Genomic DNA, 18,279 nt, shown 5'->3' with positions numbered 1-18,279 from the left:
GGGAGGGAATTACATCACGGCTAAATGTTCACACAGGCAACTCAGAAGCACAGTGTCTCTGAGGTACACAGGGTGCTCTGGTCCCTCTGTCCCTATCCTTCTCGGGCAGGGATGCCTGGGGCTGCTTGCTCAGTCCCCTTTGGGAGCTCCCCCAGGAGGAGACCCCACAGCCTCTGGGCAGCCCGTGCCTGTGCTCTGTCACCCACACAGAAGCGGTGCCTGATGTTCAGAGGGACACTCCTGTGCTTCACTTTGTGCCCATTGCCTCTGGTCCTGGCACTGGGCACCACTGAACAGAGCCTGGCTCTGTCCGCTCTGTGCCCTCCATTCAGGTATCTGTTGGGTGATGGTTAGATCCCCCTCGAACTTTTCTTCTCCAGGCTAAGCAGTCCCAGCTCTCTCAGCCTGTCTTCATTGGAAATGTGTTCCATCCCTGAACAATCTTCATGGCCTTATGTAGATATCTTTAATGAGATTAATGACCACTAATGAAGACGTGGGGCAGGGGCAGGCCCAGCACTGAGCAGGCAGCATCCAAGGCTCTCTTCCGTTGGCCAAGCAGAGCACCCTGGGGTGTGCCCAGCACAGCCTGAGCTGTGTGGCTGTGCTGAGGGAAGGCTCACTTTGCAATCCTGCAACTGGAGCGGAGGGTTAGATACTTTATTATCACAATACGTGGGTTGCTCCAAAAGCAATGCCTCCAATTTACATTGTATTTCTGTGGAAACTCTGTAGGTTGCTCCACAAGTAACGCTTCCTATTTATTTCCATGGAAATTACAACAGATACAAAGTTCACAATAACACTATTTAATACAGTAAACTCTCAGCTACAAAGCACTCTTTTTCAACACAGTCACCACCATTAGCTCTGCATTTGCACTGGCAATGAACAAGAGCCTGCATGCTGCACTCATAACTATCTGCACCAGCAGAGGTGACCTGCTGTCATTGTCACTGCTGCTGAAATGCACCACCCACTGCCTCACCATGCTCACACACACTGTTCGGTCTCTGGAAACGGTCAGCGGTGTCAATGAATGTCAATGGGTGCCATTTTTTTTCCGCATGGAGGAATTCAGTGACACCCATTTGCTTCACACTTCCATGTCAGACACCGTTCAGTCAGAGTACCCTCTGCTGCCATCTGCCACACGGCAACCAACTGTAACAGAATATTGGTGGGATGGTTCAACCTTTACCACCATACCACCGGCACCCAGCTGCAGCCTTGCGGGCCAACATCATAAAACAGGAGGCATTACTTTCGGAGCAGCCCTCACACGTACCCACACAGCCACTAACACGAGGCACGCCGTGCACACGCTGCTCTCCTGCCCCCAGCACCGGGCATGCTCTGCCCGAACAACACGGGCAGCACCGAGCAGGCTCCTCTGTGCACCACTGCAATCAGGGAAACCCTACGGGCCTCCTCCAGCACACACAGTGCACGGCCTGAGCTGTGCCACGGGTAAGGAGACCCGATGGTAACAGCTGGGTCAGGTGTTGTGCCAACGTGTGGCCTCGAGGACCGTGGCAGAGCTGGCTGCTCTCATCAATGCCCATGTTTTGTATAGGATTCCCTAGCCATTAACTGTACGATACCTACATTGGAAATTTTATTTCTGACACAAAGGAGGAAGAGAAGGAGATGCTGCAAACTCCAGGCACGTGCTGGAGAAAGCTTTCAGGGTGGCAGGACCGCAGCTCAGCTTTAGGGCACGCAGCCCCGGCCTGATACGGGCTTCAGGAGAAGGACGCCAGCAAGAGCACGTGCCCCAGGGGCAGCTCCGTCTGCACCCGGGACGGGGACCTGGAAGTCACGTCCGTCCCCGTGCCGTGTCCGTCCCCGTGCCGCCAAGCTCCATCCCGGAGCGGGCCCGGGACTGCACACCCCTCCCGCAGCCCCCCGCGCCCTGTCCCGAGGCCACGTCCCGCGGCTCGGGCCATAACCAGCGTCCCTGGCTAACAAGCGGCCCCGCAGGTGCCCGCAGCTGGCGGTTAACACAGACAGTAAGAGGATCAACTCCTTCCTCGCTCGTGGAGAAAAGGAGAGAGGGGAAACCCCCCCCACACACACTCTTCCCCAGCCCCCCGTTTGGCATTCAGAGTTTGGTTAATTTGGATGATAACGGTGTGCGTTTAATCCCATTGTACGGCCCTGAATGTAGCGCAACGCACCCGGGCGGGCCGCCGGCAGCGCGACGCGCGGGGCACCCCCCGAGCCACCCCCAGGACCGTCCCCGGAGTCGCGGTTCCCCCCTCCTCCCTCCAACCCCCGGAAGCCCCCGAACCGGGCCCGGGGTCCCGCGGCGGACCGAGCCGGGCGTGCCCCTCCCGCCGCCGCGCAGCTCGGGGCCGGCGGCTGCGAGAGTGCGGCGCGGAGCGCACGGCCGCCGGAGCCAGAGGGGGGGGACGGAGGGGCGCGGGGGGGCGGCGGCGGCGGCGCGGGGCTCGGCGGCGGGGCGGGGTGCGGGGGAGCCCCGCGGTCGGGCCGGGCCGGGCCGGGCCGGGCCGGGTCGGGCAGAGGGAGGTGGAAGCCGTGCGCGCTTCGGCAGCGCGGGGCGCGGGCGGGCGGCGGAGAGGGGAGCCGAGGAGGCTGTGAAAATATGTTTGCGGAAAATAGACAATTGTTGGATTAAACGTATTCAAGTATGAAATAATGCCTTTTTGTGTACAACCCCTCGGCAATGTGAGCGTACAAAAGTGCCCTGTGGCCGTTCCGTGCTCCCTTTGTGAGCTGTGCGCGCCGCGTCTCCACTTGGCGCGGTCCGCGCGGAGCCCCCCTTTAAACGCGATTGTTTCTTTCTTTCTAATGACATTTACCGGATCAAAACACGCTGTTAATTCGATCAGAAAGCTTTACTCCGGCGGACAATGCCACAATAATTTCTCCCGAAGTTTGTTAAATTGACCAAAATTAGGCAAATGAATGGCGGGTCTGTCGGCGACCCCGCTCGCAGGTGACGGCGCACAATGCGCTCCGGGCCAGCTGCGGGCCCCGCTTTATTTGCCCCTCTTTTCTTCGCCCCGCATTATTAAAATTTCGGCCCGATGCGACCATTCACGCTCCTCAATGGCACATTTTCCTATAGGATAATAGGCTACAAATTGGGCCTCTCCAGCGCGGGGCGGGGGGGCCCGGCCCGCGGCCGCGCCGACACAAAAAGCGGCGTCGTGTGCCAAAGGCCGCCCGCAGCCGCCCGCGGCCCCGGGGTGGGGGGGCGGAGCGGGGCGGGGGGGCGTGTGCCAGCCGCGGGCCCACACCTGCCGGGTGCCCCCGCCGCACGGAGCGCCGGCACAAAGCCGCGCTGCCAGCGCTCATAAAGCCGCCCGTGTCACCGCGGCGCGTGAGAAAAGCCGGCGAACAAACGGGGCCACTCCGGCTCCGGGGGCTCTCCCCGCCGTCGGGCGGAACAGCCTATTAAGGGCTTACTTAATTACTGTAATGACTCTGGACAGGCTTCACGAGGCGGTCAGCTCGGCCCGGCGGGGCGGTGCGGTGCGACGGGGCGGTGCCGCGGGGAGGTGGTGCCGCGCCCCGCACGCCGCGCCCGACCCGGCCCGGCCCTGCCCCGCTCGTGGGCGTCACGTGCGGGTCGGGAGGGGGTGTGAGGGGGAGGAGGGGGCACGGGGGGAGCGGGCGAGCGGCCCCCCCGGCCCTTCCTTCCCTCGCCCTCGCCCCTTCCTTCCCGCTCGCCCCTGATCTTTAATGCATACATTCCCCGGCGCGGCGCGGCGCGGCTCGCCCTAATCCGCTGGGCTCAGGGGCCCGTGGGGGCCCCCGTCCCCCCCAGGCGCGGCGGCTTTATAAGCGGCCCCGCGGCGAAGCCCCGCACTGCCGCCATGGCCTCGGGCCTCAAGGAGCGCAGGGTGAGCGCGGGGCCGCCCGCACCGCGCGCTCCGCGGGTCCCCGCCGCGGCCCGTGACGCGCCGTCTGTTTTGCAGAGGACGCCCGTGTCCCACAAAGTGATCGAGAAGCGGCGGCGGGACCGCATCAACCGGTGCCTGGCGGAGCTGGGCCGCACCGTGCCGCTGGCGCTGGCCAAGCAGGTGGGTGCGGGCGGCGGGGCGGGGCGGCACGGGACGGGGCGCGGCGCGGAGCCGGGCTGACGGCGCGGCGCGTTGCAGGGCTCGGGCAAGCTGGAGAAGGCGGAGATCCTGGAGATGACGGTGCAGTACCTGCGGGCGCTGCACTCGGCCGACTTCCCCCGCGGCAGGGAGAAGGGTAGGTGCGGGCGCGGGGGGGCGCGGCGGGGCGGCCCGGCCCCGTTCCCCGCTGAGGTGTGCCGCGCCCCGCCGCGCCCCGTCCCGCAGAGCTGCTCTCCGAGTTCGCCAACTACTTCCACTACGGCTACCACGAGTGCATGAAGAACCTGGTGCACTACCTGACCACGGTGGAGCGGATGGAGACCAAGGACACCAAGTACGCCCGCATCCTCGCCTTCCTGCAGTCCAAGGCGCGCTTCGCCGCCGAGCCGCTCCTCGCCGCTCCGCCGGAGCCCGACGCCGCCTTCCCGCCGCCCCCCGAGCGCCCTCCGTGCCCCGCCGAGCCCTTCCCGTGGCCCTACGGTCCCCTGCCCGCCCCCGCGGCCCTGGGCGGCCCCGGGCAGCAGCGCGCCGCCTTCCTCCCGTCCGCGCAGGGCCTGGAGCGCCGCTACCTCGGCTTGCTGGGCCCGCCACCCCCCGGCGCCTTCGGGCTGCCGCCCGGCCAGCACCCCTCCGCCGTGCTATAGGGCCGCGGCGCCGCGGACTCTGCCTGGACGGCGCCGGAAGAAAACCGCGGCCCCGCGTGTCGCCGGGGAAGCTTCCTCGGCCGCCCCCGGCACGGAGCGCCGCGCCCCGCGTCGGGCACGCAACCGCCCGCGCCGCGCCCCGCTGCGGAGCCCGAGGCGGCGGGGGCACGGCGCTCTGCCCGGAGCGGGGCGGGTCGGGTGGTGCGGAGCGGCCCTCCCGCGGGTTCCCACCCCGCACTGCCCCGCGTCCCGGTGCGGGGCTGCGAGCCGGGCGCGCCGCGGGATGACCGCGAGCAGTGAACCGCCCGCGCCTCTGCGCGCAGGCAAACGGACGGACGGAAAGTTCTTCGTCGCAACGCGCAGCGCGCGTCTCCCGTCCGAAGCGCCGCCGCAGAGGAGCGGGGAAGGGCCGTGCGGGAGCGGCCCCGGCCCCAGCCCCGGGCGCCCTCAGTCCCGCGGGCGGTGTCGCAGCCCCGGCAGCGCCGGGCGCCGTGCGAGCGGGACCCCGCGCGAGTTCTGCTCCAAGCGTTGAGCCGGTGTGACTCCCCTCTCCCACATCCCCCACCCACCCATCCACCACCACCCCTTTGGGATTGTAGCATTAAAGATACAGTGTTTCCCTGGACGTATAAATTATTAATAGGTTCATTTCGGGCACTGTTAACCAAATCAGACAGAACTTCCCTGGCTAAGTAGATTTTCTCTTTGGGATTAGCAGAGGGCCACCACGGACAAAACTGCCGTCATTTACATACAATTTTGCCAACTTGCACTGGCCCGTGACAGTCTTTGTATCTCAAACGTTGCTATCCGGGATGTTTTTTTTTCTTTTTGTCCTCTCCGTTTTCATTTGGCTGCAGAGGATAAACCCCTCCGGCTGCACAATGAGCCGGCGATAAGCTGCCCGCAGCCCCGCACACGCGCCTCCTGGCCCCCCACCGCCCCTGGGCTCACCCCCACCCGCGGCCCCGGGTGCTCTGCATCTCACACTGACACACCTGTCACTCACCTGGGCAGCAGGTGAGGTTACGCTCATCTCTGCAATGTCGCGTTGCTGAAAATACCTCCAGCTCATTAATTTATCGGAAGGGTTTATTTGAGCTCTTGTGGGAATAAAGTGCCACCAGTTAGGTCACAGAGACACACGAGTAGCTTGCATCCATCTGCCCTACAATCAGAGCTGATGTTCGGAACAGGCCGACAAGCAGCAGGAAGCGTTTTGGTGGCGTGCTTACTCCACTGTGACAGGTTTGTGAGCAGAGCACACCCGCAGCACAGAGCAGAGTCCTTCCTTCTTCCTGTGGCTTTGCAGCAGCCCTTATGCATATGGCTGCAGTGCCATGCTGTGTGCTTCCCACCCTTGGACACAGCCACAGTCCCCACATGGAAGCAAACAGACTAATTTGGGCATAGCTTTGTCACCAGCTGATGACAGTGTTCCTTTTATTGGACTTTGGGTACCGCTATGACCCCCTGTCCCACAGCAGCACAGCTGTGGTCAGTCTGTGGCTCCTGGTGTCCCTGCTCCCTGCCACCACACTCCTGCTCCCCTAAAGCACAGACGCCTACCTGTGCAACGTACTGCAGGGAAACTGCTTTAGCAGGGGGGTTGGACTCGGTGATCTCTTGTGGTCCCTTCCAACCCCTGCCATTCTGCGTCTCTGTGATTCGATCAGGGTCACACCACTCACGTGAGGAGTGCACAGGGTCTGCAGCACCTGGGTGCAAAGCCCATCCTACCCGGGTGAGCTTCTTTCCCCGCTGCCTCATTCGGAGAGAGCTCATTAGTGCCTGGGTGGGTGTTCATCCTGCACTGAGGAGGGGACCTCCTCCTTGCCTGCGGTGCTTGCAGCAGCCTGGGCTCAGGCGCACTGGAGCAGCTGCACTTACCAGCAGTTCCTTTGCCAGTCGGTGTGTGGGAAGGAGACGTCCCAGCTGACAGCGTGTGTTTGCTGAGCAGGAGCTGCAGAAGCGGAGTTCACAGACGCGCCTCCTGCATCCATCCCCTCTGACATCATCACATTTATTTCTAAGCCTATGGGCTGTGTAAGGGACTGGAGAACGAAGGCTGTCCTAGGAAAACAACACTCGTTTCCCTTAGAACACAAAGTTTTGGCAGGATGTATAAGAGCTGCATTTTAATACATACACAGGTCACAGCACTGACACCTACCCACACCCCGCACTGCATGTTAAGCCAAGGCTCATAAAAGAGGTGAGAGACAGCAACACCATGTACATCAAACATGAAGAAAGAGGAATAACTTAGGAGATTCCAACTCAGAATTCCACATCCAGTTGAATTTATGAAACATTTTTTAACATTCATCTTCACACTACAGCAATGGAAGCATGCAGTATATCTCTGCAGCAGCAATACAGTTAATTGGGCCGAAATAAGTACTCTTTCTGGAAAAAAAAAAAGAAGTTTAAATGCAATTTAATAGTTATTAAGTATAAATACGCTTAAAAGTGCAGCCCTCTTCTATGAAATGAGTATATAACAACAATAAAAGCCTTCCGCACTGAAGACATCTTGCAAGGGAACAGGGAATGCCTGGTAGGATTTGGGACTCAGCCATTGCATGTTTGGTGAATGCTGTGGGGGCTGAGGGTTCAACCCAGAGCCTGTGGGAGGAATTACACCCACTCACGCTGTGGTCCTTTATTTGGAGACTCTCAGTCACCCAGTGGCTCTGAGCTCAGCTGTGAGCCACAACACAGACCCACACTGTCAGCCCTTGAAGGGTGCATTCATTTAGAGAAGGGTGCAGCTCAAACCAAGCCCTGCCAGCCAAGCTTACGGCACGAAGTGCCTTCACTCTGGCTCAGCAGCCTGTGGCTCCTTCTCTGTAGCCCCTAGGATTAGGCATCCTTCCAGAAAGCTGAAGACTCAGGCTTGAAGTCATTGAGGCTAAAGCCTGGGCCCTCTCCTTTGGGAGAGCATATTCACAATCACTCTGCCCCTACAAAATGACTTCTGTTGAATTCAAAGGAAACTGTGTGCTCTGGTTGGCTCTCTGAAAGAAGCAGTGAGTGACTAAGGCTTGGACATCGAATTTAAAATTTAAAATTTAAAATTTTGAATTGCAAGCATGAAGTTGAACACCAGACAGTGACAGAGTCAGGGTCCTTTCTCCATCCAGGGAAGAAGGACTACTGTCTTCACACCAGCATACTCCTCCTCTGGACATGTATGTGCTTTGGGTACCACGTGAATAGTAGTATCACAGAATCATGCAAGTCTAAGGGATCCTCAAAGGCCACTGTGGTCCAACTCCCTGCAATGAGCAGGGACAGCTGCAGCTCCATCAGGTGCTCAGAGCCACTCCAGCCTGACCTTGGCTGTCTCCAGGGATGGGGCATCCACCGCCTCTCTGGGCACCCTGTGCCAATGCCCCATTGCCCTTAGGGTAAAACACTTTTTCATTATGTGCAATCTAAATCCACTCTCTTTCAGTGTGAAACCATTCCCTCTTATCATTTCATAGCAAGCTGTCCTAAAGATTCTGTCCCCTTTAGATGTGTCCTATATACACATCAAGCCTTATACAGGACCTCTGCCAGTTGGATGGGATTCAGTTTTGTTTTTCTCAGCATTTCCTAGGCGAGTGTGCTGATTCTTTGCTTAAATGTGGGTTTGCTAGAGCCTCATAACTTCCCACATATACTGCACTAGTACCATTCCAGAGGAATTCACAGAGATCAGCCTGTAAGGGTCAGTCTTTCACAGCTAAGATACAGAATTGGTCATTTTGTTCATTTTCCCCCAAAACTAAAATGTCCACCAGTACTACCTTACTGACTTACAACAGTGATGCCACTATAGCTGTGAGTGAATGTTAGAGTGCAGAATTTTGCTGTCAAAGGATAAAGGATGAAAACAATTCCTTACTACCAAATCCACTGCTGGGTTTTCAGGACTGGGATCCGTAGAAAGAACAACAACAGTCAAACTTACAGAACAAACCTCACATGATTTCACTTTCAAAAAGAGAAAATCTAACAGGGATCAATGAGATTCATCAAGCATAGATGACACATTTTCACAAGCCTTCAGAGAACCTGAGACAGCATATATCACATGTCTGGAGGAGGTATTTGGAAATAGAACAGGACCAGAAGTATAATTTTTGTTGTGAAAAGCTAAAAAAATGCCCTGTTAGATGGCTAAGATGCATGAAAACCAATTAAATGTTGCTTAAGGGTACCAGTGATTATAGTTAGTTACAAATTACTGTCTGCAGAAAGTCTCAGTACATTACAACAATCAAAGAAACAAACATGCTATTTTCCTACTTGTGTATATTCTGGACCAAAGCCTTAGCTCCTGCAAGTGGGCAAAGCTCCCTGCAGAGCCGTGAAGCTAGAGCTGCTTACATGAGGAGGAGGCAGGATGTAACTGCATCAGCAGAGACCTTACCAAACAGGCAAGTGATCCATATTTCAGTGGCTCCTGGTGTTCAGTTCACTAATTCATCTACACAGCCGTACGTTTGCAAGAATGTATGGAAAATAAGTAACCTACCTTGGCCTTAAACACTCAGTTACTCTGATGGTGAAAGTGAAGTCATGGTACAGAACATCTGCAGAGCAGGCCTGACTGCCTGCCATATTGGGAGCATGAGCTGTTCCTCCAAGAGGAAACGATGACACAGCTAGGCACAATAACCTACCCTCCAACATGCATGTGCAGGATCAAAACTAACTCTGCAAGGCCAAAGGAACACCCTTCCACTGTGAGGAGGCTCCCAGCAGCAAAGCAGCTTGAATATTTCACCTTCTCAAAAACCATTTGCTGCTCCATAGTGTGACTTGGGCTCTCCTTTTCAGACAGCTAGCTTTCTTAGTCACATAACATATATTACATATAGTTAGTAACTGTGCTATTTTCAGCTTTGCTTTAAGCTCTCAGAAAGGGCTTCTACCACCTCTCCACAAAACAATGTACAGTACTGAATATGACCCACAAACAATATACAAGGAACACACACACCTAGGAGAAATAAATATATGATGTACCTAGAAGGATAGGCAACTGGGAGAATATAAAGGCTGTTATTCTTCTCAAAGGAATATTCTACATTAATTTATAGCAGTTTTGAAAATAATTATATTGTGCTTTTTTTCTTTTTTCAAAACGGATTTGCAATTAACTTACCCTTTCAGACTGAGATTAATTTAGAGAGAAAGCAGTCAATTTCATCCTCTTCTAGCAGGAAGCTGTGGAGATTTGGGATAGATTGAAATTCAGCTGCCAACATCTGGCTTCTTAAAGGCTCTTCAGAGAGTCTTCCAGTCACCATAAGTGGAAACACACACACACAAAAAAAAAAAACAAAAACAAACCACACCCAAGATGATAAGTTATTTTGGGAAAATGATAATGATTTACTAGAGCACAAATATGCTTTTAGCACCTCATCAGAATTGCCTTATTATAAGGTAAGGATATAGCATGCCTCTAGGTCCACTGATACACAGATAGGACGCTGGCAAGTTTATTTCTTTACCAGATAAAAAAAAAAAAAGGAAGGACAGGATGAGACCAATGGGATTTTTTCATCCATGTTCTTGGGAAACTGATTTTCTCATAAAGCAAAGTCATACCATAAAGGAAAAACATTTCAGTGTTTTGGTAATAGAAGGATGTACTACAGCTTGTGAGCAGCTGACTTTAATCAAGCATTAAATGTCTCAAAGGGAGAGGTGCAAGAGTGAATTAACCACTCTAAGCTCTTTTTCTAGTCAAGAGGAAAAAACAGGCCTTTCCAGGGGGTGATTGACCAGATGGATTTTAGACTTCCCTTAAAATGAGCCAGTTTGCCTTGGAACATGCCTCCTTCCTCCTTCTGAATCACGAGGGAACGCAGGATCAGTAGGTCAGATTCACATATATAGGTAGGGGAAAAAATCCCACCCCAGCTGAATCCCACCCTCACTGCTGCCCGTCAAGTAATCTTACTTATCTACTCCGGTATTTCAGAGAGGCTTTACTTCTCCATGTTTAATCATAGAAGTTCAATTCAGTCTTCAGCTATTTAGCCAACTAAAATCTTTTTCTACCTCGCCTGCAAGACTTGTTGCCCTTAAAATAAAAAACAATGGCTCTCCTCTTGTGCATCTGTTACACAGATTGAAGGTGTAGCAAGTGAATCTAATGAACTGAAACAGCTGACAAATGTTTAAGCATACTCCAGTGGCTATCTCCTGACAGATGTTTCTATTGTACTTGTTGCATGTATTGCTAGAAGGTGGGAAGAAATTCAGGTGGAGAAGAATGTGTTTTTACTATTGCCCTCCAGCAAGTGCTATTTCAAACAAAACCATTAGCCATTCACTGAAAGCCAGTGTACCTTTTTCCACAGTCTGGTTGTCAAAATATACTTAGAAGCTGCACTCCTCCATGGCACAGGTTTACCTCCCAGATGCCTGTATAACAGCAGCCATCATACTCCCCTCCCATTCTTACACATGGCAAAAATGAAGCAAAGGGGTACAGGAACTCTGTGTATGAACCACCTGCATGCAAAATCAGAAAACCCATATTTTAAACTATAAGCATAGTAGAGGAGAAATTTGCCACTGATTTCAAAGGAAGCTCCTCTCCCTCTCCTTCTCCAGGACAGTGAGTGGAGCTCTAGGGACAGCACCACTCACCACGGTTCTAGCTTATTTTTAGCAGAATTTTCAAGGTCAGATGCCTTTTCTTTTCAACAGAATGTACACAGTGTTCTGAATGAGAGATGAGGAGTTGATTTCATCTAAAGCTACAAGCTTTAATTAATGGGTCGGTTTTATTCAGAAAGCTTGAATACCTCTAAACGGTTTGGGCAGAAAGGATGTTGATGCAGAAAGTTATAAACGACTGCCTGGTATCATGCTGACACAATTTCTCCCCGTCACACAGCTTCCACACTATTTTACACTAAACTCAGCTAACAGCTGGTCAGAATTTCTGCCAGCAGAAAGGGTGATGCAGTTGGTGGCACTGAACCTGCAAGGATTTGCACACAGATCCAGCCTTATGCACCTGGCTGGCTTGATTTTATGAAGGGCTGATCTCCCTCAGATTCCGGAGGAATTGGTAAAAAAGAGGTGGAAATAAAGTGTCAGTATCATCAATTTCAGAGGAACTGGTAAAAATAAATAGTGGTTGCAATGGTGTGAGCTTCCAACCTAAGAAAGAGAATTTCTTTTGGGCCTGAAAAAAAGCAGTAGTAAGATTAGTGGCTGCAAAACTGTCATCCACATGCTTGGAACTGAGACCTTACCCGCAGACCTGAGCTTTCCAAACCGGATTTTAACCTAGGGGGTGATAAATCTACTTCAGTGGAAGAGAAGCTGCTCTTCAGGACAGGACAAGGAGAAATAGTGTTGCAGGAGCAAGATACAGAATATCTGTCCAGAAAAACTTCCACTGGCACTGCTCTCTTGCTGGCCCTACTTATTTTCCTTCCGCTCCTGTGTATTTCTCATCTTTAGGCTCAGATCCTAGGCAAAATAAAGATCTCTCATCAAAGAGACCAGGCAGCCCTTTTCTGAAAAAGTTTGATCCTACTTCTCTTGACAATTATGATATCTTTTGTGGATAATTGTATCAATTATACTCTCAATAAACATCACAGGTAAGCAAGAACTATTCATTTCTGTAATACCTGCCAGTATACTTTGGGGTTGTTTTTCTTCTTAAAAGGCAGCCACAGGTATGGCAGCGCTGTCGGGCAGATATGCTCAACACAACAGCAGACCAGCAGGGGTGTAAAACAGCTGCTGAAAGGATGAGGCATCTCCAGGTGGTTAAGTGCATGGAGATACAGCCAGTGTCTGCCCAGGGCACAACCACAGTCCAGCAGGGTTAAAAGGGAGGCTGCCCAAATTCATCTGAGACCTGAAAATCTTGAAACGTGTAAACCCTACACGCATCAGATGAAGAAGGCAGAAAGAAAGGTGCCCCCTAATGAGTTTTTTTTGCGCTTGGGTGAGCGAAAGGGCTGCTTCAGGAGGCTAATAACTGAAAACCTTCCAGGCTTTTGTCCGGAGAAATGGCAGGCACTTTCCATCCCTTTGAAAAAAAAGAAGGCCTTTCGGAGTCTTCACGAGAGATGTGGATTTTAAGGGCGACCTTAGGTCATACAGAACTAATCAAGCGAAAACAATAAGAAAATTAGACTGACAGTCAGCAAGTATCTGAGGACTTTATCAAAAAGAATTAGGAATGGACAAATTCACTGGGAGCAAAGGATCAGATCTGCAAGGTGGCATTGTGTGGCGGGATTAAATTATTTATTCATTGTTAATTTATTTATTTATGTATGTGCAAATGACCTAGCTGCTGCAGGTGCTGAGGAGTTTCTGAAAAGGCCCAGTTTTAGAGCCAAGGCTAAAATATTGGTCCATTTAACTCATTCTTTTCCTTAAGGCGATCAAACAGTGACTTTTATCTAGGAGATAGAGGAGGAAAACCATATGTGTACTGGGAATGATGCGGGGTCTGAGCAGCACTAAGTACCCAAGTATTCCAGTCTCATTCAAGAATGCTGTGCAGTTTAATGTCCAGCAAATTAGCAAATGAATGCTTATGTCAATATGTGAAAAATCCCTAGTTGGTTTAAACAGATAAAAAGCCTCTTGGGAAATGGCAGAAAACACAGGCTTTCCCTCTCTGTCTTGTTTTAAAGAAAGAAAGAGAAACAGAACTTAATAACTTCTCCCAAAACTTACAGAACATTGCAGAAAACAACTGTCTATATGGATCCTTGATCTTCTATATGCATGAAATATTTCTTCTGCTGCTGCTGCAGAACTAGAAGAAGCTTTTGCCAGGCACTGTCTGAACTGCACATTTGCTCTCCAGAAGAAAACAGTCAGGCTGGGACAGCTACAGAGCCTCTGAGATGTCATCCTGCTGTCCTGTCCCTCTCTTAAAGATGTGGGAAGTCAAAAGCCTTGGAGTGGGTCCGTCTTTCCATGGTCTCGTGAAATTATAAAATCGGTCTTGAAGACAAAATCCATACAGACCTCGTCTTTCTCCTTCTACGATTTTAACAATTAATAGGAAAGGGCAAAATTTGTCATCTCATGTTTCCCTTGACCCAGCAGAGCAAAGCCACAGTGGGGACTCTGTGTAAGACATGACCCTGAGGAAAAAAAGGAACATGAGATCTCAGCATGGGGGTTGGAGGCAAGAAGTCAAACATACCGAAAATGACAGCACCACATCAGTTAATGCCATGTGATAAGGGAGTCCTGCTGGGTTTTACGTCCTTCTGCAGAGACATACTTGAAGGTTGACTGCAACTGGTAAGGAATATTTCTCCCTAAATCTTGTCTTGGTCACTCTCGGGTCCTCTTGTCAGAAGAGACCGACCTCTTTACGCCACTTGGGAGTAAGGGGTACTAACGAGAAAAACAGAAGCTATTCTAAAGAGCAAACATCTTTAAAAATACTAAATCTAAAACACTGCTTCCAATTAAAAGGTCAGGAAGACAATTTCCCAGACCAAGCCAAAAACACAGGTTATGCACAGAGTCTGCCTACAAACAGTTTTCCTTTCTCCCTCGAATGTTAATGCGCAAGGATGAATTTGCCAGATACAAATGCCAGCAAACAAGCTATCACTTAACCTTCTGCAGTCTGCCGGGACAGAACACAACATACCTGCTCAAGCTGAGTCAGATGAAACTCTTTCATCTGATTTGATATAGATCAGACGATCCCTCTTGCTCTATTAAAAAATCTAGTCTGCCACCCTGCTAAGACAAAATCTTATAGTCTCCAGTTTTTAAAAGCTTTTGCAGTTACAGACAACCTCCGTAACCTCTCTCATAACCAATTTAAAGAAACGAAACATTCTTATTTCTTCCCATATTTTCACCTCTCCCTTCCCCCAGTCACACGGGCATGAAACCTCAGCATTTTCTCCAGTTTTGGCTCATTTTTGAAAAAAGCACATCTAGTTCCTGCACACAGCAGCTGATGCATCTCCAGTGGGAAATACTTTCATACCCCTGTAAAAGGCATTGGGAAGACTTTGTCAGGAATGCTATGGTCAGAACTGTACACAGCATTCCATGTTACTTCTCCTCAGAGCCCTTGGAAATGGCGTGAGCTAAAAGCTGCACAACCAAACGGTTCTTCCTGCTCATTATTTCATATAGAGTCCCAGATCACAAGAGAAACACTTTAATAGTAACAAGGGCATTATATAGTACTGAATTTCATGTTCTGAAGACCATCCAATTCACCTGTGTTTTCTCTGGCTTAAACTGACTTAGTTTCAACACTCATCAGCATGCTTGGCCAAGGGATGCCCAGGAGACATTCCCCTTCTCTCTACACATATGTAAGTGCCCTCTGACTGCACAGCAGCCACTCATTAACTATTTCTGGCACCTGATGGCCCAGACTGCTTCATGAAGCTGTAGTCCAGCAGATTACAAAGACATTAGATAGGCATATCTAAGAAATTGAATATGGACAGACTAGAGCAGGGAGATCCAGACACACACAGAGCTTTCTACAGTTACATGAGCAAAGAGCTAAATTCATACAGTCCAACATAAGTCTTCTGGGAATGCCAAGAATTCAACACTTAGCCTTGAAGGAAATCCGGTGAGCAAATGCCCTCGTTGTCAAGTCCTATTGGATAAAGTTGCAAAATACTGTGTATAAAATTACCAGAGGTTTCTCAGAGCTCCTTTTGAGGAGTTTTTCACACAAAGCAGAAAGTAGAGCTCTCATGCTGCTGACCATTACTAAAATCACACTTCTCCAACATTCTGGATTTGTTTCAGCGATCTGTTGTTAAAACAAACAAACAAACAAACACTCTTTTAATTTCAGCAACCACATACGACACTAAGCTCAGAGTTCTAAAGACTGTGCTACAGTCTCATCCTTGCCAAGGGACAAAGGATGAGTTTAGGCATTGTTTCTGTCTCTACTTCCATGTACATAGGTCAGAAACTCAAGCACCTGTTGCTTTGTTGTGTTTTTTTAAAGATGTATCACGCTTAATATTGTTTTTGTTTGTTTGCTTGTTTTAATGCTACCATTAGTTTAAGATTTGGATACACAGAGCCACTCTGCCTAGAGATTCTCAGTAACCCTGGCATTTTTAAAACACAGAAGGTGAAGGACTGTACCTGGATATTGTACCAGCCTTTAAGAAAGAGGGAAGTCTGGGCTCTCCTTTGAGCTGGAGGAAGGTGTCTCAGGCTCCAGGGAAGTCCTCTCACAAATTCAAGCTGCAACAGCTACAGCCTACTTTTTACAGACTCCCAGGATATTTGCCTTTTCCAGATAAAGGCATTCTGTATGTAGACAGGAGTAAAGGCACTATGAAAGTCATGTGGTATTCTCACATTGGGCTGGGTGCCTGAATTTTTACAAAAAAAGGTAACAGCGATTAAAAGGTAGACAAAGTGATAAAATGAGTCAAAAATGAGGATTATACTCTCTTAAATGTCAAATGAAATTCTTGCCTTTTTGACAAAGGACCTTTCCTAATAGATCTAGAGATTTCAGTAAAGCACAAAGATGCCTTTTTTAGCAAGAAAGATCAGCAAATAAAGTGCATTTAAATTGATGGTGAATCTTGTTCTAACAGCTGTCAGCATGAAGGCTAAAGTCAAAGATGGATAAAATGCAGAAGACTGTAAAAAGAGACATGCAGAAGCAAGACATTGTGAAGAAACATGTTATTAAGAAAATTCTGTCAAAGCCGGACAGTTTGCACCAAGAAATATATCAAAAACTGACCCAAAGAACCCTCCCTCAAGAAGAGGAAGTTTGGCTTGGCTGATTGCTCAGCAAGGCAAGCATTACAACACTAAGTGCAATGCAGATGTGTCTTCTTGGGTCTGTTCCATGACACAGTTGCAGCCTACTGCAGGGAACCTGTTTTAGCAGGGAGGTTAGATTTGATGATCCCCAGATGTTCCTTTCAACAGCAGTGATTCTGTGTTATCATGCAAGTGTTTTCGGATATACTTTTGTATTTTCCTTACCACTCAAAACGTGCAAGTGCTGCTCACTGATTCAGTCAGTACAGATTAGATTAAAGATCTGTCCAGCTGTAATAACTGAACGGCTAACAATCACCGAGAAACGAATGCAAAACCTGACGGTGAGGTTCTAAAAACTACGAGTCAGTAAAACCGCCGGGGGCTCGCCATGCCCCCAGCTCAGGTCGGGGACACAGCACCTCGCGTGCCTGCAGAGAAGAAGGAGTAAAGGCGAGGGATGGGGACGAGAGGATGCCGGGCGGGGGACGCGCTGGACGGGCGGCTGCAGCGGAGCCGCCGCGCCCCCTGCAGGCCGGGAGGCGCCACTGCAGGGAGAGCGGCCCCTCGTCCCGAGGCAGCGAGCGCGCAGCGGGAACGGCCGCCCGGTCACACATAAACATAATTAATTCATTAATCAATCCAAAAGAGACGATGCAAAAGCCAATTTCAACCTAAAGCTCGTGGATGGAGTAAGAAAGAAGCCAAGCCGTGCGTCTGCCGGTGTTCTACCCGAGGAAGCTGTGCTGAAAGGCATCCCCTGGCTGTCCGTCTCGTTCTACAGCTGCCGCGACCGAGGTCAAGTGATATGTCACTCTGTCAGATCACACAGGGAGGCAGTGGCTCTTCCCGGATTAGGACGATTCCACACGGCCCTCTGAAAAAGATCTGTAACAAATGTCAGCCCCAACCGTCCGCTGCTCAAAGCATATGTTAAAAGCTCTTAGACATCTCAGTCAAAAGGTATTGTAAATATAGAGACAAAGCTAGTAAACGCTTCGCTGTGGAGTTTTAATAATGGCAAACTGGGATCTGGTGTGAAAAACCCACACACCGAACAGGTCTCCTTGAACAGGGGGATCCCTGCCCAGTTTTGCAGCCATTCTGAGACAGGAAAGTATTTCATTTTTTGCCTCCAGCCAAAGCAGTTGAGATGCAGTGGCTGAGCACAGGCTGGTGAGCTCAAAGGGCAGAGGGCACAAAATAACCTGCCCACAACCTTCTGGCTCGCCAGTGTCCTCCTGCCATTGCTTTCAGTGCCTTTTTGTAGTGGAAAGGAAGTGTGCTCAAAATGGTTGTTTTGCTATGCACTACGTCCAGCTCCTTATGCCTGGAATGCCTTATAAATATATGGTTGTGAAGTAACCTAAGGACCTACTGTTTGAGATAAGGAAAAATGAGGATAAAAAGATAAAAACAGAAACAAAAAATAACTTCAGACCAGGCTTGTTGATAACTACTTAATGAAAATACCAAAAGCTGCCACATCTCACAGGGAATTCAGCCACCACAGTGTCACTAGGGATATACCATTGCTCTGAAACAACCACATTGCTGGGCACCTTTCCTCTCTGCACAGTCCAACCTCCTAGCTATGTAGGATATGGGTCCTCTCTTAGCTCACCTCAGCTTCATGCTCATCCTTTTGAAGTGGTGACAAGCTGGCAACATAAAGGAACCAATGGCAGCTTTCAGAGTGCTGCCACAGGTAAAGGGAGAGCAAAGGAGCAGCCCAGGAGAGAAGTCCCAGAGCAGCA

General features: G+C 50.7%; 2 protein-coding genes and 1 long non-coding RNA gene across 5 annotated transcripts in view; 1 reads left to right on the top strand and 2 right to left on the bottom strand.

Annotated features, from left to right (window-relative positions):
* Positions 1-4,444, bottom strand: part of ACSL1 (acyl-CoA synthetase long chain family member 1) — a 67,131-nt gene extending 62,687 nt beyond the window's left edge. Inside the window, exon 1 of the mRNA XM_065736541.1 lies at positions 4,388-4,444. The gene's annotated coding sequence lies outside the window, so the exon portion shown is untranslated. The remainder of the gene's footprint in view (positions 1-4,387) is intronic.
* Positions 3,662-4,901, top strand: HELT (helt bHLH transcription factor). Of its 2 annotated transcripts, XM_065736558.1 has the most exons (4): positions 3,662-3,872; positions 3,948-4,052; positions 4,131-4,227; positions 4,317-4,901. In XM_065736558.1, exons 1-4 carry the CDS (start codon positions 3,846-3,848, stop codon positions 4,733-4,735), a joined length of 648 nt encoding a protein of 215 aa, XP_065592630.1. In that variant the 5' UTR covers positions 3,662-3,845; the 3' UTR covers positions 4,736-4,901. The 2 variants fall into 2 exon arrangements, with proteins under 2 accessions (XP_065592630.1, XP_065592629.1); XM_065736557.1 differs by having other exon boundaries at positions 3,662-4,052.
* A 12,347-nt stretch (positions 4,902-17,248) lies between these two features.
* LOC136048767 (uncharacterized) overlaps positions 17,249-18,279 on the bottom strand; it is a 19,771-nt gene continuing 18,740 nt past the window's right edge. For both annotated transcript variants that reach the window (XR_010622220.1, XR_010622221.1), the window contains exon 3: positions 17,249-17,399. This is a non-coding gene — a long non-coding RNA (uncharacterized LOC136048767). The remainder of the gene's footprint in view (positions 17,400-18,279) is intronic.

This window comes from Cyrtonyx montezumae, unplaced genomic scaffold (assembly GCF_038088225.1).
Source record: "Cyrtonyx montezumae isolate F1298 unplaced genomic scaffold, pur_monq_1.0 scaffold_2, whole genome shotgun sequence".
In the NCBI taxonomy this organism is placed as follows: domain Eukaryota; kingdom Metazoa; phylum Chordata; class Aves; order Galliformes; family Odontophoridae; genus Cyrtonyx; species Cyrtonyx montezumae.
The sequence above is the reverse complement of the archived record's forward strand: the minus strand, read 5'-3'. Positions and strand labels throughout refer to the sequence as shown.

What these genes read in the sequence shown, in the direction of transcription:
- HELT (XM_065736557.1), top strand. Translation starts at nt 3,846, where the DNA reads ATGGCCTCGGGCCTCAAGGAGCGCAGGGTGAGCGCGGGGCCGCCCGCA. An exon ending in CGCTGGCGCTGGCCAAGCAG is followed by an intron (nt 4,053 to 4,130) that starts GTGGGTGCGGGC and finishes GGCGCGTTGCAG; the next exon opens with GGCTCGGGCAAGCTGGAGAA. An exon ending in CCCCCGCGGCAGGGAGAAGG is followed by an intron (nt 4,228 to 4,316) that starts GTAGGTGCGGGC and finishes CCCGTCCCGCAG; the next exon opens with AGCTGCTCTCCGAGTTCGCC.